General features: G+C 40.4%; 1 protein-coding gene across 1 annotated transcript in view; it reads right to left on the bottom strand.

The window, feature by feature from the left end:
• Positions 1-1,175: 1,175 nt before the first annotated feature.
• LOC115004997 (unconventional myosin-VIIa-like) overlaps positions 1,176-23,585 on the bottom strand; it is a 41,530-nt gene continuing 19,120 nt past the window's right edge. Inside the window, 36 exon segments of the mRNA XM_029426764.1 lie at positions 1,176-1,379; positions 1,965-2,084; positions 2,216-2,299; positions 2,593-2,709; positions 3,088-3,273; positions 5,955-6,061; positions 6,151-6,238; positions 6,418-6,531; positions 6,935-7,040; positions 7,152-7,307; positions 7,803-7,956; positions 8,201-8,358; positions 8,435-8,550; positions 8,924-9,114; positions 9,205-9,374; positions 9,568-9,694; positions 9,890-10,007; positions 10,078-10,248; positions 10,467-10,694; positions 10,909-11,082; positions 11,517-11,636; positions 12,927-13,053; positions 13,601-13,728; positions 13,928-14,017; positions 14,099-14,275; positions 16,773-16,982; positions 17,202-17,519; positions 18,854-19,072; positions 19,181-19,265; positions 19,485-19,579; positions 19,790-19,882; positions 20,199-20,357; positions 20,720-20,857; positions 21,851-21,957; positions 23,044-23,179; positions 23,291-23,501. Of these exon segments, the coding sequence (XP_029282624.1) occupies positions 1,287-1,379; positions 1,965-2,084; positions 2,216-2,299; positions 2,593-2,709; positions 3,088-3,273; positions 5,955-6,061; positions 6,151-6,238; positions 6,418-6,531; positions 6,935-7,040; positions 7,152-7,307; positions 7,803-7,956; positions 8,201-8,358; positions 8,435-8,550; positions 8,924-9,114; positions 9,205-9,374; positions 9,568-9,694; positions 9,890-10,007; positions 10,078-10,248; positions 10,467-10,694; positions 10,909-11,082; positions 11,517-11,636; positions 12,927-13,053; positions 13,601-13,728; positions 13,928-14,017; positions 14,099-14,275; positions 16,773-16,982; positions 17,202-17,519; positions 18,854-19,072; positions 19,181-19,265; positions 19,485-19,579; positions 19,790-19,882; positions 20,199-20,357; positions 20,720-20,857; positions 21,851-21,957; positions 23,044-23,179; positions 23,291-23,501 (5,191 nt within the window). The 3' untranslated portion in view covers positions 1,176-1,286.

The following is a 23,585-nucleotide window of genomic DNA, read 5'->3' as shown; positions in this document are numbered from 1 at the left end:
TTTGCAAAACGTCCTTTATTCTCGTCTACATCAGGATATGTGGTCACATGGTCCAAAAACACTCATGATTATGACTCGATGCTTTAAAAATCAACGCTAGTGGTTCGTACATTTACAGAAAGCCGGCGTCTACGGTCCGTTCACACGTTCTAACTGCGGTGGACGAAGAAGGAAGTGCAGTTTGAACTTTGTGACACACGCAGTCGGGTTCCTCGCACAAGCGCGACTAGACAACGCAAATAAAAAAATCATCGGGTTGTATTTAAATAAGTCGAACTGTGAATTTATCGAACACTTTATGAGCATAAATAAGGATGAAAAAGTGAAGCTACTTCACGAGACAAATTAACAAACGGACTTCTGATTTTGAATCAAGGAAGAAGCGAGAATATTGTTTCGTATAAGAAAACATTGAACTCAAAGCAGTCGCATTATTTATTATAATGACGTGCACGACCGCACGACCGCACGACTGCACGACCGCACGACCGCACGACCGCTCAAAAGTCTGGAACCAGCTGTGCGATGGATTCTTCTTTCTGTATAAATAGTTGTTGGGAGAATAACGTCAGTGTGTTCTTTTAAACGACCATATTCCTTCATTTGAAGCGTTTTTAACGACATGTTCTGTGTATGAATGTAAAGGGGGGGGGTCTTATTCTTATTTATACTCTGGTGGAAAGTTTTATTAGATTTAAAAGCCTGATGTAATAATATAACATTTTGGATTATAAGAGCTGAGATCATGTTGTTCTGATTGAACAAACCCTTCACACTAAATAACATCTAAAGTAAAGAGACGTGAACGCATGCAGAGTCCAAACCTTTGAACGCTGCGGAACAAGCAGCAGGTAACAGCCGCAGCGTGCAGTACTTATAGTTCTTATAGAAAGTCGTCCAAACGGCCGTGTTGGTTGGGAAAAGGTCATTTTAAAAAGGCAACCGGTGAGTTTTTAAGACAGGGCCGATAAACTAATAACAAATGAAAGTGTTGGCGTTACAGCGTCACCGTTAACCACTTTGGTTTTGTTTTGGTTCAATTCACACAGTTTTGTGTGAAATAAGTGCTTTTTGTTGACGTGTGTTCACACTGTGTGTGTGAGTGTGTGTGTGAGTGTGTGTGAGTGTGTGTGTGAGAGTGTGTGTGAGTGTGTGTGAGAGTGTGTGCGTGTGTGTGTGAGTGTGTGTGTGAGTGTGTGTGAGTGTGTGTGAGAGTGTGTGTGAGAGTGTGTGTGTGAGTGTGTGTGTGAGTGTGAGTGCAGCATCGATGTTTCCAGCCGCTCCGCTCACTTGCTGCTGCCCCGGGACGTTCGCTGTTTGGTCATGGTCGTCAGCATCTGGCTGATGTAAGAGGTCAGGAGGTCGTCCATTTTGTAGCCCTGAGGGGTCAGAGGTCAAAGGTCAGAAATGCTGTAATTGGGATGTGTGGCTCTATTACTTCTTGTTATTTATTTAACTATTAACTATTAACCATAATTCCTGCTATTTCTCACTATAAATTAAGTTTGAATTTCTCTAAAAACAAGTGGTAAGTACATTTGCTTAAGTGCTGTACTTCATTATTCATATTTACATTTTATACAAACTTAGATTCTTTAATAAAAACATACGATATGATGCAGAACTATTTTCAAAATTCACGACTTTTACTTGTAATGGATTACTTCTTCCACCGCTGAACAAAACACAGGTAATAATAATAATAATAATAATAATAATAATAAACAATGGCAGCCATGAAAATCCCGTGAGAGAATCTTTAGAAGGCTGATCCGAGCTTATCGCCGTGTGCAGTCTTCTGCACTTGTGTCCACATTAAACTTCAGGTGATGCTAGAAGAAGAGCACGTGTTGTCTGACTACGTTAGCAATGAATGAATGAGCAATGACTAAACACGAAACATTCACATCTTATTTAATCTCCCTGTTCTTTTGAAACCTCATATGTTAGAGCCAGTTCCTCACCAGTGAGGTCTCACACAGCAGTTTGCTTCCTCGCACCAGGTTTCCGATGGTGATGTGGAAATACGTGTTGCCGCTGCTCCAGTTGGAGATCTTAGTGAAGGGGTGAGTGGTGAGGATGTCCTGCAGGAGATACACCAGGAAGATATCGTAAGAAGTACGCATGTTGCTTTAGATCCACTCGTTTAGAACATAAAGTCGCGCTGAACAAGATCTGAATCAGTTTTTATACTTATGTCCATGAATGAACCCACCTTTGACTTTGGATCAATGAGACTGACTCCATGTTTGTTGATCGCTATCAGGAGGGTTTCTGGGTAATTTGGATCAGTTGTTTGCTGCAGAAAGAACAAAATAGAATAAAAACTTTTCAAGAAATGGTGAAAAATCCATTTGTACTTGTTCTTTACTTGAGTTATTCAGATTTATGCTGCTTTACACTTGTACTGCGCTCCCCTTCCATGATTCTAAAAGCTTTAGTTACTGTGCAGATTCAGATTATTAATAAAACATTTAAAGCCGTATATAAAGAGCAATAATGTGCACGTCAATCATTTAATCTGCTTTATTCTGAAACGTAACATTCTGCAAAATACAGCTCCAAAACGTATATTTTAAAAACATTACTAACTTTGACTTCAAAAAAGGCAGAACCGAACGTGGTCCACTTGTAGATGATTTTGAGGAAGGACAGTTTGGCTTCTTCTCGAGTCTTTCCTGAGTGCTTGTTGAACAGCGACATGATGGACTGAGAGGGAGACACAGAACACACGAGGAGGGAATCACCCGAAGTTAACGTTCTATTATTATTATTATATTCCTCCAGAAGCTTCTTCCTCCTGAGAAGTGCAGACTTCCTGCAGACCTGACATCAATGGGGAGCTCGTTCCACCATTTTGGAGCCAGAACAGCAAACAGACAGGTTTTGCGTTTTGTTTTAAACAAAGCGTGCACGCTAACAAAAGTATTCATGGAAACCTTTACAGCTGTGAAATCTCTTTTAAGGGATTATATGCAAAACCCTAAACTAAGTCCCTCAGATAAGGAGAAATGAAGCCTGAAGGTGTTTCATGCAGCAGGCCACAGATGTGCACGTCCTCTCTGCTCGAGTGTTATCACAGCTCACCCTCTTCCAGTCGTCGGGGGACAGATGTCTGATCTGGTCCTGGGGGACGAGCTCCTTCAGGATCTTGGCGATATTGTGAAAGTGGGATTTATCCTCCTCAAACTTCACCCTGTAGATCAGTGCCGCCAGCTGGTGCACCTCCTCCTTCAAACACTTGTGGTAGCCTCGCAGATACTTAGGCAGCTCCTGGAGAGAGAAGACGCTCGCTGTGAAGCTGCATATGTAACGTTCCCTCAAACTTACAGACCAGGAACATGTAACACACACATTAATGTAGCAGGAACATGTAACACACACATTAATGTAACAGGAACATGTAACACACACATTAATGTAACAGGAACATGTAACACACACATTAATGTAACAGGAACATGTAACACACATTAATGTAACAGGAACATGTAACACACACATTAATGTAACAGGAACATGTAACACACATTAATGTAACAGGAACATGTAACACACACATTAATGTAACAGGAACATGTAACACACACATTAATGTAGCAGGAACATGTAACACACACATTAATGTAACAGGAACATGTAACACACATTAATGTAACAGGAACATGTAACACACACATTAATGTAACAGGAACATGTAACACACACATTAATGTAACAGGAACATGTAACACACACATTAATGTAACAGGAACATGTAACACACACATTAATGTAACAGGAACATGTAACACACACATTAATGTAACAGGAACATGTAACACACGCATTAATGTAACAGGAACATGTAACACACACATTAATGTAACAGGAACATGTAACACACACATTAATGTAACAGGAACATGTAACACACACATTAATGTAACAGGAACATGTAACACACACATTAATGTAACAGGAACATGTAACACACACATTAATGTAACAGGAACATGTAACACACACATTAATGCAGCAGGAACATGTAACACACACATTAATGCAGCAGGAACATGTAACACACACATTAATGCAACAGGAACATGTAACACACACATTAATGTAACAGGAACATGTAACACACACATTAATGCAGCAGGAACATGTAACACACACACATTAATGCAACAGGAACATGTAACACACACATTAATGCAACAGGAACATGTAACACACACATTAATGTAACAGGAACATGTAACACACACATTAATGTAACAGGAACATGTAACACACACATTAATGTAGCAGGAACATGTAACACACACATTAATGTAACAGGAACATGTAACACACACATTAATGCAACAGGAACATGTAACACACACATTAATGTAGCAGGAACATGTAACACACACATTAATGTAACAGGAACATGTAACACAAACATTAATGTAACAGGAACATGTAACACAAACATTAATGTAACAGGAACATGTAACACACACATTAATGTAACAGGAACATGTAACACACACATTAATGCAGCAGGAACATGTAACACACACATTAATGTAACAGGAACATGTAACACAAACATTAATGTAACAGGAACATGTAACACACACATTAATGTAACAGGAACATGTAACACACACATTAATGCAACAGGAACATGTAACACATACATTAATGTAACATGAACATGTAACACACACATTAATGTAGCAGGAACATGTAACACACACATTAATGTAACAGGAACATGTAACACACACATTAATGTAACAGGAACATGTAACACAAACATTAATGTAACAGGAACATGTAACACAAACATTAATGTAACAGGAACATGTAACACACACATTAATGTAACAGGAACATGTAACACACATTAATGTAACAGGAACATGTAACACACACATTAATGTAGCAGGAACATGTAACACACACATTAATGCAACAGGAACATGTAACACACACATTAATGTAACAGGAACATGTAACACACACATTAATGTAACAGGAACATGTAACACACATTAATGTAACAGGAACATGTAACACACACATTAATGTAACACACACATTAATGCAACATGAACATGTAACACACACATTAATGTAACAGGAACATGTAACACACACATTAATGTAACAGGAACATGTAACACACACATTAATGTAACATGAACATGTAACACACACATTAATGTAACAGGAACATGTAACACACATTAAACACACACATTAATGTAACAGGAACATGTAACACACACATTAATGTAACAGGAACATGTAACACACACATTAAACACACACATTAATGTAACAGGAACATGTAACACACACATTAATGTAACAGGAACATGTAACACACACATTAATGTAACAGGAACATGTAACACACACATTAAACACACACATTAATGTAACAGGAACATGTAACACACACATTAATGTAACAGGAACATGTAACACACACATTAATGTAACAGGAACATGTAACACACACATTAATGTAACAGGAACATGTAACGCACACATTAATGCAGCAGGAACATGTAACACACACATTAATGTAACAGGAACATGTAACACACACATTAATGTAACAGGAACATGTAACACACACATTAATGTAACAGGAACATGTAACACACACATTAATGTAACAGGAACATGTAACACACACATTAATGTAACAGGAACATCAGATTTAATATAAAACATTTACTGCACAATCAGTGCTTTTACTTTTGTAGTTAATAGTCAGCAACTTATTTGAGCACTTCTTTAGGATAAACAGAGGCCAGTTAACAAGTGAGTCTCACATGTTTATATTATTTAGACATTTTGTTTTGTCAGCATCAAGAAATAACATGAAATACACTTAAAACAGCTGGAAATAATTTCACAGATTTGTTCGGTTGAGTTAAATAAACAAGGTTTTCAGATTAATTCCTCACTTGGTAATAGTGGAAGATGGAGTCGGCCATGGAGTCCTTTGCTGGCAGAGTGTTCGTCCACAGCTTCTTCATGAAGAACACCTGATACGTCAGTGAGGGCACCACACCTGCACCGCCAACACACAGGTGATACAGATCAAGGAGCAAAACACACAAGCTTTAAAGAAAGGAAGAATTCAAGAACATTTATTTTTACCGTCTTTCACATGTCTGGCTTTCTTGATCCAGTCGGTCAGGTGCCGCACAAAGTCGAAGAAGAAGTCGCCGTCGGGAACACTGATGACCTGGAGAACCAGAAGATCAGATGTGTCTTCCAGTCAGTGTTCTGGAGCTTTTGAGCGTTTCACACAATCTTCTTATTTATATTGTTTTTGCATCATATTAAATAGCTTTGCTCTCTACCGAAGGAAACTCCTGCAGTTACTGAATAAATGTTTAGGAGCATCCAGACAAACATCTTCACCTTGTCAGTGATCTTCACAAAAAGACTGAAACCTTCGGAGGATTTGAGCAGAAGACGTCCGGAGATGTTGTGGCAGAAGTCTTTGGCCTTCGTGCTCGACTCCACTTCAAACACCTGCGAACACAAACAGCAAAATACTGCGTGGGTACAAACGGAGTACGTTTGACATTATGATAGAAATGTGGGTTTTTATGGCAAATAAGTTCAGCAGCAGGTTTACAGAAGGGCCATGTGCAGTATCTGTTAATACAAAGTATGATTGTTTTAAGATTTAAAAGCCTTTTCAGGCTCGTAAAAATCATTCAAACCTTTCGGATATTATCAAAAAATGCTTCTTAACATATAAGGAGTCTGACAACAATAATGTTATCCACTAAAAGCTGCTGTTGAGCGATGCTGCATTTTATTTACAAGAGGTTATAGAAGAGCGTTTTATAAGTTACTCTCACTTCATATACAATACAAGCTGCCGTTATTATATATAAGTTAATATATAATGTATTTCCTCGTCACTGACCTCGTCTGAGTCGTCAGGGAAGTAAACTTTGTGGAAGATCTGAGTGGTTTTGTGCTGGATGGCCTCCACCTCCACCAGGTGAGGGGGATACTTCCTGGATCCATTTCTGCAACAAATAACAAAGGAAGTGGAAGTTAACGCAGCGTAATACACAGAACTGTTTAAGACGATCAGAGGAGTGTGTGTGTGTGTGTGTGTGTGTGTGTGTGTGTGTTACCGTAAGGCTTTCTGCAGCCGCTGCATGCAGTCTGCAGCCAGAGGGTAATGCTTCTTGGCCTGGAGGAACTTCTGGACGTGAGGCAGCAGGACGTTACTGGGAGGAAACAAACCAGTGCAGAGCCACAGCAGCTCCCAGCCCTTCTCCTCACTGTACCTACACACACACACACACACACACACACACACACACACACACACACACACACACACACACACACACACACACACACACACACACACACACACACATTATTCATTTATTGTGCATTAATCTATTTTAACTTGTATTTATTTCTGTTCTTGCTGCTTTTTAACGTTTTACCAACTTACTACCATGTAAAAAAGATGGAGGCTGGTTTTATGTGCACACATTTACATATCACGTGTGTATAAGAGCAGCGTGTGCAGACAGAGCTCAGAGCGGACAGCTGTGATTAAATGTACAGTCACACATAAAAATGTTATTATTTGATGCATTATATATTCAACAGGGAGGAAAGTAAAGTGCTGGATGCTATTTATGCTACTTTATACTTTATACTTATTTGAAACTCTAGTTATTTTGCAAATTCAGAATTGGACTCATTTATGGGATGTTTTCTAATTCAAATAAATAAAATAAAACAGAACATGCGTGCTTCAGACTTACTTGATGTGATTGTCAGTCAGCTGTTTGAGGATCTGACAGAAGATCTCGTCTTTGAGCGGCTCGGCCTTCAGCGCTCCTTCAAAGATCTGGTCGGTGAGCTCGTTGACTGACCGCGCCCGTTTGGACGGGTAGTCGCCCATATACTTCATCACAGGTAGAGCCGGGGTCAAGGACTCAACAGGGAATCCACCGACAGACAGGGGGTGGTTTGGCAATAATTTACTAAAGTAAAAGTACATTTTATTGACCCTCCACGCTTAATGGGATTGTGGGAAGAGATCCAAAACTACTACAGCGTTTTAACGCCACTCGAGGTGTCAAAAAGGGTCAGAGACTAAAGACCCACTGGTGTAAACATTTAACGCGCATACAGAACCTGCTCAGCCTCTAAAGGATATCTATGAAGGCCAGGCCGGCCTCCTGGGAGAGCTCCTCGTGGGCCAGAACCTTCTTCAGCAGCGGCTGCTTGAGAGGCTCCCTGGTGCAGCTCCACAGACGCTCCTTCCCTCGGCTCTTGGAGATCATCACCCTGCTCAGAGTGCTCTTGGGAGGAGGCCTGGAGACAAGCAGGAAGGGTAGAAGCTATGACTCATATCTACGTATGTCTATATGCAGAGGATTAGGAAACACACCTGAAGTAGTCGTAGGAGAACTCCTCCAGTGTGTAGGCTTTAATTTTGTCCTCGACATCGGAGACGCTCAAACTGATAGATTCTCTCCTCTGATCCGGAGTCATCGTCACAAGAGCCTGACAGGGACGGAGACAAAGAGAATGTATAACTTTTAAAGATCTTATTAATGTCACATAAAGTCTGAAAGCATAGTGCGTCTTTGTGTTTGTCAGGAAACTGAATTCAAAGCTTTTAGAACACAGATAATATAAAAACACGGTTCTGGCTTCACTAAGGTTGCACAATTGGAATAAACTGAAATAAAATGGAAATAAGAAATGCATTTACCATGTCATGAGCAGATAATAAACCTTTTACCTTATTATAAGCAGACATAATCTATTATGTTTGTATTTGAATGCGAATACGTCCCGAGTGAAATGGTGAAATAAATGGAAATAGATTAAAACTCCAGCCCACGCGGTTAATTAGCAGCTAGCTAGCGCTCACCACGACGTCGTACTGCGGCCTGGTGATGGTGGGCAGCACGTAGACGCAGTCGGCGGGGAAGTCTCCTCGCTGTTTGGTCCGGTCGTTGATGCCGGGAGCCCAGCCGGAGTTCATCACATGCTCTCCGCTGTGTTCGTCTACGATGATCAAGTCCCCTTTAGAGAAGCTCAGGAACGTGGAGTCCACCCCGCCTGAGAGGTTAAGATCACACATGGAGAGAATTAAAAAGATCATTCACACACAACGCCGTTTAAAACTCTTCCTTGTTCAGTGAGGCTCACCGGGGTTGGGACAGTCCAGCAGACCCACCACGTACTTGGACCTCTTCCTCAGACCCTCCAGGAAGTCGACCACCAGGTCGCGGATGTCCTCTGCGTTGTTGGAGGTGAACGTGTACTCGTCTCCTTTGATGGTGGCCAAGGTGAAGCTCTGGCCCTGGAGTTTACCCCCTCTGGAAAGTACAATGACTTTAATCAAATTAAATTAAAGCTATGGTGGGTAATCTACAAAAACATGTGTTAAATATATGTTGATATATTTACATCCCTAAATGCTCTGACAAGAAAACTAAGAAACCCGGCACTCTTCTTGTAATTCTGTGGGTGAACATAAGCTTTAAATGAGACTGTAAACAATAGTGTTACCTGCTGCTGGACACAGCAGTGATCTCTGGGAAGGAAAGCTCCAGAAGAACCTGCTCCTGTTCGTCCACAAAGTAAACCCCGGTCCAGTTCACCGCCACGATCACGTCATTCTTGGGCAGACTGGGTCCTGTGTGGACAGACGGGGACAAATCCACAACAAAAAACAGTGAGGACGACGGCGTGTTACGTATACACTGCAGGTCAAAAATCATTACAGAGTCACAAATATACGATATATGTATATGTATATGTATATGTATATGTATATGTATATATATATATATGTATATATATGTATATGTATATATATATATGTACCAACCTGAGAATTTGAAGGCCTCGTAGAAGCGCGAGAAGAGTAAAGGCCACTTTAAACGAGCAAAATCCACCACGTCCTCCTTCACCTTCTGCGTGTTCAGCCTCCTGTCGGTGTGAACTCCCTGCACACACAGCTGCAGTTAGTTACCGTCACTAGTTCAGAAAGAAGAGTCCGCTCTTGGTGTCAGGTACCTTTTTGTGGGCGCTGACGATGAGCTGAAGCCACTTCTCTGCAGTCTTAGTGGAGGTGATTTCTCTGTCGGGGATGTAGGAGGGGATGAGGCTGAGCAGGCGGTCTTGGAGGACCTCAGCGCCGTAATCCACAAAGTACTGCTGAGACGCCAGCTCGGCCAGGTCCTCCTCCTTCGGGACAGACGCAGGGCGAATCGTGAGATACACATCTCACCTTTCTTTGTCTTCATAGGAAGACTAAATATATGTTTATGGAGAAATCATTTGTAACCCTGACTGTTCATGCGTCCTTCATTTATTCATCTACTGGGTGGAGGGGTTAAGCTATACTTTAGTGCACAGGGTCTCCTCTAACAATTCAATACACTACAGTTCAAGCAGCTGCTCACCCTCTCGCAGCGGTACTCTCCAAACTTCACCCCGCGTACGATCTGCTGGTAAACCAGGTTTGTGGCGACGTGGTCCTCGGTCGGGTTGTGCCAGGGGTTGAAGATCTCCTTCCTGAAGAACAGCCTCCAGGGGGCGTTCCTCTCCTGGGCGCCCTGCTCCTTGGCGTACTGCTCACACTGGGAGACGGCGTCCATGACGTGGTCGCTACCGCTGCCCAGAGACGACACCTGATCGAGAGCGGATTAAGAAACAGTGAAGTCAGCAAAGCAAGCAGGAAGCAGGGGCTCTTATTGTGAAATAAACAGGAAGTGTCGTTGTTGCTGTTGTGGTGCTTGTAGCGTAACGTGAACTAAGGAGTCATAGATGAACTTCAGAAGTTGCCTTCTTGTCGAGTAACAACAGCCACAGCTGTCTACCTGCGTACATAATATTTATACAGACCTTGTCAAACAGGGCGATGTACAGCGAGAAGCCGAAGCGATCTCTCAGGTTGATTTTGTCGGCCAGAGCGTTGCAGAGCTCGCTGGCGGTGGTGGCCGAGTCTGCCAGGAGAGTCTTGGTGGTGCCGTCCATGAACGTCACCGGCAGCATGATGGGCTTCTTAGACTTGGTGGCCTGAGGGCCGAAGAACAACATGACCTTTAAATGTCACTTTAAACAACAACTATTTTTTAATTAAAAGATTAAAGACGTTTTTAATACGACATATAACTAAATTTATTATCAGTTTAATGATCATAACGACCGGCCAAAGCTTGAAATCATGATGGAAAACCAAACGTTACGTGTCTTAAAAACGGATTTTAATGGAACATAATGAAACATTAATGTTGGATCCATGTTCTGCTTGTAATAGTTTGGTATTCTGATTGTAGTTTAAAAGCTTGACATCTATTTGTTTATTATTATATCATATTTCTTTATAGTACTTTCCAACAATCATTTCTGATATAATTAATAAAAACTGACAGGACCTTAAAACATTTTAAGGAAACTGAATATTGTGACCTGCAGATACCAAAGCGAGACGACTTAAAGATGTTCAGTACCTGTAACTCCAACCAAGATGGCGGCTGGGTCCTTGTGCGGTTCACAAACGTCCTCCTCAACCTTTCCTCACAATATGGAGCGTAACCAGGGGGACCGTTGTTCAAAAATGTCCGTAGATACTGAAGACGGAAAGAAAACAACAAATAGAGAGTCGGAGAAAACCTTCATCAAATCTCTGACACTGAGGTTCCCAGGAAGAATAAAGCCATCTTAAAAGCTTCATGCAAAATATGATGGTTCTAGTTGACATTTATCAGTGATTTCTTTAGATACATTAAAAAAGATTATTCTGTTAAACTCCATTGTGGCTGCTGCAAATAAAAAATAAAATAAAATAAAACATAAAAAATAAAAATAATAACACTAATAACACTAATAATAATACTACTACTAATAATAAATACTACTAGCTAAGAATACTATACTATACTACTACTAATATCTAATGCTAAATAATAATAATAAGACTAATAATACTAATAATGCTAATAATAATACTACTACTAATAATACTAATGCCCTAATAATAATAATAAGACTAATAATAATACTAATAATACTACTACTATAATAATAATAAGGACTAATTAATAACTACTACTACTAATAAATACTAATAATGCCTAATAATAATACTATAATACTACTAATAATAATAATATAAGACTAATAATAATAATACACTACTAATAATACTAATAATAATACTAATGCTAATAATAATATACTAATAATAATAATAATGCAATAATAATACTACTAATAATAATAAACTAATAATAATAATACTACTACTAATACTACTAATAATGCTAATAATAATACTAATAAATACTACTACTAATAATAATAATAAGACTAATAATAATAATACTACTACTAATAATACTAATAATGCTAATAATAATACTACTAATAATAATAATAAGACTAATAATAATACTACTACTACTAATAATACTAATAATAATACTAATAATACTAATAATAATACTAATAATACTAATAATAATTATAATAATAATACTAATAATAATACTAATAATAATTCTAATAATTCTAATAATACTAATAATAATTATAATAATAATATTACTACTACTAATAATAATACTAATAATAATACTAATAATAATACTAATAATAATAATAATAATAATACTAATACCAATAATAATACTACGACTTTATTTATATAACACTTTAAAATAAATACTGTAACAAAGTGCTTCACAAATAAAGAAATACAAGAAGGCGTGAGAGCAATCAAATACAAAATCAGTGTCAACACAATAAATACAACAGCAGGGAAAAAACAATGGATGAAAGGACACAAATGAAACAGGCCACACGTAAAGAAGTCTTGAGAGAGGATTTAAAATGTTCCCGAGTGAAGTCAGTGTTCTTACCTTGACAAACTTCTCGGAGGGGGCGAAGCAGCCCACGCACAGAGACAGCAGGATCCATCCGCGGGCGTGGCTGCTCTTGGACGTATTCTGAGTGAGCTGTTTGGAGATCTGACAGTAGATCTCATCCCTGAGACAGAAACACAACAGCTGAATAAATAGAATATTGTGCTGGTATAAGTGGCATGAACGTTTGTATAAATATTCACGAGATGATGTTCACTGAATAATGATTCTACATTATTTATTGTTGTCTCCTTGCCTTAAATCCCATGGTTTAATATTGTGCTTGTGTAATGAACCCTGGGTCTGCAATAAAGATTTATTTTCATTCTATAAAACTGTCAGACGCTGGAAAGTTAAAAAGTAAAGCATAAAAATTGAGGCAGCGGAACCAAATATCGTCTTTTTGATTCTCTACATTCGTCGCCTAGCCTACATTACCCACAATGCAACTGTACTGTTGACAGCTCAGTGAGAGATTCAGGTATGTTATGCTAGCAGCAGCTGATGTAGCCTGGAGCCTCGTTCTTCTCCTGCCACCCTCAAGTGGAAATGTTGATAGCAGCTAATTTTACGTAATTAATATTATTGTCTTGTACGAAAGGTGCTGTACCAATAAAGTTTATTATTATTACTGCAGGGTGTGACACCCTTAAAGCAGCCAGGTCTCCCACCTGAGTGCGGGCCGTAGGATGGCGTTGCCGATGATGAAGTGAAGCTTCTCCAGGTTGGAGGTGGGTCGGTCCTCCAGCATGCTGTTCCCCTGGAGGCCGTAGTCCCCCTCCGTCAACCGCCGGGTCACCTGCCGCCGACAATGAAGAGAACAAACTCTTTGACAAACAAATCACCTGAACCGTCCATTATTTATTCTAATTTATAGCAGTGTTGCCACTCAGAAAAATGTATCAAACAAGGAACATTAGATATTAAAATATTAAAGTTAGGTGTTTGTTTGCAAAGTATAAACAAACATTGTGGAGAGTTGCTGGTTCGACTCTCACCTCCTCAGCGATTTTAGATTTCCTCTTCAGGGTGAGAGACACGAGTTTATGTCTCACACTGTTCCTCTTCTGGCTGTCGATGGCGCTGTTCTGTAAACACAAACATGGAGCGATGTTGACATTTTGTATGTTGACCCGACCATCAGTGAAGCTACTGGAGCCTCGCCTCACCTCTCCTTCCACCTGCAGCTCCTGCAGCTCCCTCTTGTAGGTCCTCTTGCCGAGGGTTTCGTAGATCTTCGTCATGACGGGAATCTTTTCGCTGCCGTCATTAATGACCATCTGGCATTTCGGCTCCTGTAAGTCTCCCATGAACCTCAACACGGTGATCCACACGGCGAGGGCAGCCTAAAGGACGGGAGGTTTAAATCAGCAGAGGTGGAAGAAGTACTCAGATCATTTTACGAATAAGTACTAATAAGTACTGTGCAAATACTCCAAGAAGAGTCCTGCAGTCAAAATCTTATTGAAGTAGACGTTTTATATTATATCTGATGTTCCTGGTGCATTAATGTGTGTGTTACATTAATGTGTGTGTTACATGTTCCTGTTACATTAATGTGTGTGTTACATGTTCCTGTTACATTAATGTGTGTGTTACATGTTCCTGTTACATTAATGTGTGTGTTACATGTTCCTGTTACATTAATGTGTGTGTTACATGTTCCTGCTGCATTAATGTGTGTGTTACATTAATGTGTGTGTTACATGTTCCTGTTACATTAATGTGTGTGTTACATGTTCCTGTTACATTAATGTGTGTGTTACATGTTCCTGTTGCATTAATGTGTGTGTTACATGTTCCTGTTGCATTAATGTGTGTGTTACATTAATGTGTGTGTTACATGTTCCTGTTACATTAATGTGTGTGTTACATGTTCCTGTTACATTAATGTGTGTGTTACATGTTCCTGTTGCATTAATGTGTGTGTTACATGTTCCTGTTGCATTAATGTGTGTGTTACATGTTCCTGTTACATTAATGTGTGTGTTACATGTTCCTGTTACATTAATGTGTGTGTTACATGTTCCTGTTACATTAATGTGTGTGTTACATGTTCCTGTTGCATTAATGTGTGTGTTACATGTTCCTGTTACATTAATGTGTGTGTTACATGTTCCTGTTACATTAATGTGTGTGTTACATGTTCCTGTTGCATTAATGTGTGTGTTACATGTTCCTGTTACATTAATGTGTGTGTTACATGTTCCTGCAGCATTAATGTGTGTGTTACATGTTCCTGTTACATTAATGTGTGTGTTACATGTTCCTGTTGCATTAATGTGTGTGTTACATGTTCCTGTTACATTAATGTGTGTGTTACATGTTCCTGTTACATTAATGTGTGTGTTACATGTTCCTGTTACATTAATGTGTGTGTTACATGTTCCTGTTGCATTAATGTGTGTGTTACATGTTCCTGTTACATTAATGTGTGTGTTACATGTTCCTGTTGCATTAATGTGTGTGTTACATGTTCCTGCTACATTAATGTGTGTGTTACATGTTCCTGTTACATTAATGGTGTGTGTTACATGTTCCTGTTACATTAATGTGTGTGTTACATGTTCCTGTTACATTAATGTGTGTGTTACATGTTCCTGTTGCATTAATGTGTGTGTTACATGTTCCTGTTACATTAATGTGTGTGTTTACATGTTCCTACTGCATTAATGTGTGTGTTACATGTTCCTGTTACATTAATGTGTGTGTTACATGTTCCTGTTACAATTAATGTATGTGTTACATGTTCCTGTTACATTAATGTATGTGTTACATGTTCCTGTTACATTAATGTGTGTGTTACATGTTCCTGTTGCATTAATGTGTGTTATATGTTCCTGTTACATTAATGTGTGTGTTACATGTTCCTGTTACATTAATGTGTGTGTTACATGTTCCTGTTACATTAATGTGTGTGTTACATGTTCCTGTTACATTAATGTGTGTGTTACATGTTCCTGTTACATTAATGTGTGTGTTACATGTTCCTGTTGCATTAATGTGTGTGTTACATGTTCCTGTTACATTAATGTGTGTGTTACATGTTCCTGCTGCATTAATGTGTGTGTGTTACATGTTCCTGTTACATTAATGTGTGTGTGTTACATGTTCCTGTTACATTAATGTGTGTGTGTTACATGTTCCTGCTGCATTAATGTGTGTGTGTTACATGTTCCTGTTACATTAATGTGTGTGTTACATGTTCCTGTTACATTAATGTGTGTGTTACATGTTCCTGTTACATTAATGTGTGTGTTACATGTTCCTGTTGCATTAATGTGTGTGTTACATGTTCCTGTTACATTAATGTGTGTGTTACATGTTCCTGTTACATTAATGTGTGTGTTACATGTTCCTGTTACATTAATGTGTGTGTTACATGTTCCTGTTACATTAATGTGTGTGTTACATGTTCCTGTTACATTAATGTGTGTGTTACATGTTCCTGTTGCATTAATGTGTGTGTTACATGTTCCTGCTGCATTAATGTGTGTGTTACATGTTCCTACTGCATTAATGTGTGTGTTACATGTTCCTGTTACATTAATGTGTGTGTTACATGTTCCTGCTGCATTAATGTGTGTGTTACATGTTCCTGTTACATTAATGTGTGTGTTACATGTTCCTGCTGCATTAATGTGTGTGTTACATGTTCCTGTTACATTAATGTGTGTGTGTTACATGTTCCTGCTGCAGACAGATGTAGTGGAGTAGAAGTATACATTTGCATAAGTAGTAAGTAAATTACCTCACATCTACACTTAAGTATTTGAGTAAATGTACTTTCATTCCAATATGTTTTCTTCTTATTGTTTTAATGAATCGTCTTCATGTTCTCACCAGCTGGTCTCCTTCGTCCTCGTGAAAAAGCAGCGGTTGTTTCAGAGCTCGTCTGATGTAGGTGTGAGTGGAAACTCCCTGGAAGTACGTGGCTGCAAACTTGGAGAACTTGTACTCGGACAAATCCTCATCTTCCTCCTCAGGTAACGGCCGAGCTTCATTCATCACCTCCTCTTCAGCTTCCTCACCGCGAGGAGTGTTTTCCAAGTCCTGAGCGGAGGGAAAACAGAAGCAATACGTCAACATGTGAAACACGTATTACTATTGCTATTTATTAATATCTGCAAAGGATTGTGGGTCAGAATAGCTAGAAAAGAAATCCTGGTATTTTTGGCGTACTGCATTTAACATACTATGTATGGGGACATACTAAATGTACTCTGGCACACTAAACGGTACGGTAGTCTGGGTATTGGAACGCAGGGATACTTCAAAACCAGCCGGTGCTCGTCCGTCCTGGTTGGGCAGCGGCCCGGTGTTCCCCAGGAAGCCAAACATGCGGTCGACCATGTCGGAGTGATCCACTGGCTGCTCCTTGTCCCGCTCCATCTGCTCCAGCAGCTCCTTCTTCCTCCTCGACTCCTCCTTCTCCTCCCTGTCCCTGTCCTCCTGCTGCTGCATCAGCTGAACCAGCCTCTCCTGGTGTTTCCTCTCCGCCTCCACCTTGGCCCGACGAGCCGTCATCTGGTTGCGCAGCCGCTCTTCCTCGGTCAGGCGCTGGCGCTCTGCTTCTCGGCGACGCTGCAGCTGTGAGGGAGGAAACAGAGGCGGAGAGGGTTCACAGAGGCAGCTCGCTGTTGTGCTGATGAACTACTTGTCTGTTTGAAACTAGAGCAGAGGAACTGAAGGGAAACATTACAGGTGTGAACAGGTGAATATAAACTTTTATCTCTATTCAGTATTTGGCTAATGTAGGTTAAAGGTTCTTCCAGACACTTATCTTCTTCCTTGTCGGGTCGCTGGAACTGCAGACGTGCTCGGGAATATTATTTGATAGTTCTCCGAAAGCTATTTATATCTTATCGAGCTGATAACAAACTGACATTAAACAAACATTTACAAAACAAATGATTTATTCAACATTGTTTGTCAAAACAGGAAAATGTTGCAGATTAAAAAAGTTTTTTTTCTTTACCAAAAACGTTTCCGTACATCACAGACAACATGCATCCAGATTATAACAAACAAATTAAAAATAAAGTGCAAAGAAGGATTTACGGCGACATATTTTAGGATCTCAGGTCTTTTTTTGTGTTTAAAGGCCTCAGTATCATTTTCACATCGTTTAAAACCTTCTTTCAGACGCTTCAATCTGACACTCATGTTCACGTCGTGCGGTGATGTAAAGTAGGCAGGGGCTAGAACTTAAAGCTTCTGTTTCCATTCTTTATGCTAATCTAAGACAACCAGCTGCTGGCCACCACTTCATATTGTTGCACATATCTTAACGAGGTAATTTGCTGAAGATTTGCAAAATTGGCCACTTTCTATGCAAATGAACCTCATTGCACAACGGTGCGATTCACAAAGATCAACACGGAGAGCCGAGTGCAGCTACAGTGGGATTATTCAGAGAGTTGGTGGGAATAAATCCTATTTATACTGACAGACAAGCAAATGAATAAACAGCTTCTCTCGTCACCTTCGCCTCGTCGGTCAGGACCTGCAGCTCTACGTCTCAACATTTCATTTCACATTTTGCTCTCAGCCTTTGTTCGGCCTGCTGGGTTCTTGGTGCAAAGGCAACATTTATACTTTGCCACATGGATCATCGCTTTAATATCATTAGCGCAGTATGTTTTGTGAATCGGACCTTGAGACGGGGAAAAAGAGAAGTTACACGGGATCATCGGCCGCGTACGGACATCAGAGTGATATCCATCTTCTCATCTAACTCTAAAACAAAAGGGCCATCTATCACAGGAACAAACACAAATAAGGCTTCAAAGTTTCTTCCAGCCAAATAAAATATGAAACAACAGAATCCCTCACGTCGGCGCTCAACACCAACGAGTCGCTCTCTCTGGCATGTGAACAACATGATATAAGTAGCAGTAGTAAACATAGTTATCACTGTTTACCTCTGCCCTGAGCCGCTGGCAGAGGCGTCGGGCTATCATGCCCCTGGTGTAGGCCTGAAGCGTCAACACGGCGTGAAGACGCCGCCAAAACGTCTGCCGGATGATGAAGCCGCGGCAGCGAGCTTGAATGAGAGTAACGCGAAGGCGAGTCGTCCGGTAGCTTTTGTAATACTTCCTGGACCTGTAGACGGCCTGGAGGCGCAAGAAGCCGGACTGCATCTGAAGGAGAGGAGAGTGGTTGGTTAAAGGTGGAGATGATGAAACACCGCGCTGCATCATGTAACCAGTTAGAAGAAAAACTCCACAGTGACGGCTTAAAGGACTCACAATTTGGAAATTCTTTCTGCATCGATAACCCCTCCACACCTTCTGGATCAGAGTCACTGCACTCCTCAGCCGGAGAAAGTGAGTCCTACGACAGAGAGGAGAAAACCTTTAAAAAGCCTCTTGACCAGCTGGAAGATGCATCGTCACGGTCTCTGTGAGACACGTGGTTCTCACAGCGACAGAGAGAGAGATATACATCTGATGATCTTATAGAATATGATGAACTACCAGGAGCCTCCATAGTCCTGAAAGATGGTATATTTTCAAGATGAATGTATGGATCTGTTTGTAGAAAGCTCTTCACCTCTCTTTGAGTCCACGCACAGCCTTCTGGATGAGGATGACCTTGTCAGTGATGCCCTTGTCCCTCTCGATCTCCAGCTGCATGTCGTGGTGATCCTGACAAGAAACAAAGCCCAGACAAATAAAGAAGAGTCCATTTTCCTACACATTAGTTCTTCCTGCACCACTAAAGCACAGTATGGACTGGAAGGGTAGAAGGTCTCGAGGTGGACGCTGCACATCTGTCAATAAATAACTAACACTAAAAACAAGTAATACACGTTGTCTGTTTTTTTATTTGAAAGTCTCAAAACAAAGAGCACCGACCTTCAGGAAGATCTTTGTCTTTCCGATCTGCCAGTCGTCAAGTTTCCCCAGCCGGGCCAGGACGATCTGCTGGCACGTCCCTCGCAGGTCTTCCTGTACGGAGAGAGAACGACGTGAAAGTGACGACTCCATGAGCAGTACATCTTGTTCTCACCAGACACTCCATGATGACATTAAGACAAACTAAAACAGGGTTTTGATCAGTGCTGTTTGAACTTTGAATAGAGCCAGGCTAGCAGTTTCCCCCCACTTGCAGTCATTATGCTAAGCTAAGCTAACACATCCTGAGTCCAGCTTGTGTTTCCCACGTAACGACTTCTTTATAAGAACATAAACTTCCACTCACACATTATCATTGACAGTAAGTATAAAGCTGTTTCATCAGGACTAAGTGAGAAGTGTTGTTGACCTGTATGTGAGCAGGCTTGACGCCGGGCATGAGGACTCGGTAACGATCCACAAACTCCACAAATGTGTATCTGATGGGATAGCCGGCGCGCCGTATCCTGATGGTCTCCATCATGCCGGAGTATCGCAGCTGACGAATACACAGCTCTCTGTCAAACAACTGACACACAGAATCAAGAGCAGAGAGTTAAAGAGCGTCACGACTTCAGAGGACAGAGACACGTCTTTACACCATGTTGGGAAATACAGCTGGATAATTAAGATTATCACAAACAATGGAAACTGTCCAAAGGTAACACAAGCTCCCGACTAACACAAGCTTACTAATTAATGTTAAATCTTCATTATGCAAACACCAGAGTGTAAAAATAGAGATTTACTTCTGGTTACACCACGTCCAGGAAGTAATGTCATTATAACACTTATATTTAGGTATTGAGCTTTAAAGGTGCTGGTAGGAAGTTCATTTGTGAAGAACAACACACACTTGTCTTGTGAAGAACGTGCAGCACGAGGTCTCACCATAGGTTTCTTGAGCTCGTTGGGTTTTATACAGCGAACGAAGAATGGCTGACACACGCTGAGCGTCCTCATCAGCATCTCCAGGGAGCGTTTGAACTGACTGCTCAGAGTGGGAGAGCGCTTCCTCGTCTCAGCACCCTGCACACACACACACACACACACACACACACACACACACACACACACACACACACAGTAGAAATACGTCAATGAAGAAACGTCTTCATACAGATACAGAACATAAACACGTTTTGATTCACTGCCAGCCCACATGAACACAGATTCATTCTGAAACAAAGAAGGGAAAGTTTGATTTCATCATATTAATAATTGGGAAGATATATAAATAGATTTCTCTTTTTACCTTCATCATCCCACTAAAAATGCACTTTATGAAAACTCTACAACTGTTTTTATCTACCAATTACTTTGTCTGGTCTTTTATTAATTAAAATGTAAAACGTATTATTTGTTGGGATTTACATTTAAAAGTCTTCGTGACACATTTTATTTGCATTAATAATAGTTTTACTATCGTTGCTGCTATAGAGACAATCAAGAAGCCGCATGTGGATAAACACACACACACACACACACACTTTAAACACAGTGGTACTCAATGGAAACACGGGGTGCACACACACACACACACACACACACAAAATCTCTGACAGCAGTAATCCAAAGCCAAACAGAAACATTACGGGCGAGAGACGGACGAGGACGGAGACGTGCGTGTCAGAGAGTTTGCTGGTTTCTTATTAATTGAAATCTAAATAAAAACACGTTTCCTTCTGGTTTCTGCTACAACACACCGCACACCTGTAGGATGGAAAGAAGAGCTTAAGGGGGGGGGGGGTACTAATGCCGTTGATTACCTTGGGAGCAGGTGTGCTGGGCTGCTGATAGCCACACAGAAACTGATGTGAGAGGAGGAGACAGGAAACAGAGCAGAGTGAGAGGAGGAGGGGAGCCGTTAGTTAAACACTGAGGAGAAAACACTGAAGGAGCGGTGACATCATCACTGGAACACGGCAACGCCTTCAAGTCGTAACAAAAAGTCCACGAAAGACGTGAGAAATCGGTATCCATGGGAGCAGAATGTGGTGGTGCGGTAGTAGTTGGTCTCACCATGGCCACGTCCGCCTGGAAGATCTGCTTGATGAACTTGTTCTTGGACGAGTGGACGAGCTGGATGATGTCGGTGTGGAGGCTGTCTCGGTTCTTCTCCAGGAAGCCTGCAGAGAGGACGCAGAGAGAGAGAGTGGAAGTCGCTTGTAGTCCGAACCAAGAAAGATACTGTACTTATTATCATACTATTATAAAGGATATTATTGGATTATTATTACTCTGCATTCATGTAAAAGTAGGATTTTACTGTTGCAGTTGGTGGAGCTCATTTTACGATTAAATGTTTTTATTATTTATTAACGATTATCAAATTAGTTTTAAATTAATTGAATCGACTAATCGTTTCAGTTGCACTTGTATTTACTTGAGTACTTGAGTAAATGTACTTAAGTACAGTACTTGAGTAAAAGTACTTAAGTATAGTACTTGAGTAAATGTACTTAAATACAGTACTTGAGTAAACGTACTTAACTACAGTACTTGTGTAAAAGTACTTAAGTATAGTACTTGAGTAAATGTACTTAAATACAGTACTTGAGTAAACGTACTTAACTACAGTACTTGTGTAAAAGTACTTAAGTACAGTACTTGAGTAAAAGTACTTAAGTACAGTACTTGAGTAAAAGTACTTGAGTAAAAGTACAGTACTTGAGTAAAAGTACTTGAGTAAAAGTACAGTACTTGAGTAAAAGTACTTAAGTACAGTACTTGAGTAAAAGTACTTAAGTACAGTACTTGAGTAAAAGTACTTAAGTACAGTACTTGAGTAAAAGTACAGTACTTGAGTAAAAGTACTTAAGTACAGTACTTGAGTAAATGTAATTTAGTACAGTACTTGAGTAAAAGTACTTAAGTACAGTACTTGAGTAAAAGCACTTAAGTACAGTACTTGAGTAAAAGCACTTAAGTACAGTACTTGAGTAAAAGCACTTAAGTACAGTACTTGAGTAAACGTACTTAAGTACAGTACTTGAGTAAACGTACTTAAGTAAAGTACTTAAGTAAAAGTACTTAAGTACAGTACTTGAGTAAACGTACTTAAGTAAAGTACTTAAGTAAAAGTACTTAAGTACAGTACTTGAGTAAACGTGCAGCTCAACCCTCACGAACGAGAGTTCTGCGAGAGGAAGGAGAATGAAACGAACCCTGAAGGTGCGGACATGGAGGAACATTTGATGGATAAGAGAACGCACCTCTCGTCTCGTAGTTCACCACACCAGCAAAGTGCTGGATACCAAACTGTGTGGCGTAGCTGTGTTTAGGAGGGATGTAGTTGTAGTTGAGCTTGTGCTGTGAGTTGAGCTTGTACAGCATCGTAGCATCAGTCCCCTGGAAACAAAGACAAAGAACCAGACGTTCAATTTAAAGAATGCACAACACTAGAAAAGTTTGCACGAAAGTAGAAAGAACTACAAATCCCTATGTCCATCTCACTATCACCTTAGGGAACTTGCTCTCTTCATCAATGAGGGAGATGATGTTCATGGGTTTGTTGGCGATCATGTCCAGAGCGTCCTGGTTGTCTGTGAACTCGATGTGCTGCCAGCTGATGTCCTCCAGGTTGTACTCCTCCTGCTCCAGTTTGAAGACGTGGCGAACAAAGAACTGCTGCAGGTTCTCGTTGGCGAAGTTGATGCACAGCTGTTCGAAACTACAGTGAAGACAAGCGAGAGGAGAGAAAGGAGAGGAGGAGGAGGAGGAGACGCAACGCTGTTGGATGATGCAACTCAGGGTT

Source organism: Cottoperca gobio, unplaced genomic scaffold (assembly GCF_900634415.1).
Source record: "Cottoperca gobio unplaced genomic scaffold, fCotGob3.1 fCotGob3_237arrow_ctg1, whole genome shotgun sequence".
Lineage (NCBI taxonomy): Eukaryota > Metazoa > Chordata > Actinopteri > Perciformes > Bovichtidae > Cottoperca > Cottoperca gobio.
Note: the sequence above shows the minus strand (reverse complement) of the source record. Positions and strands in the feature narration are given on the sequence as shown.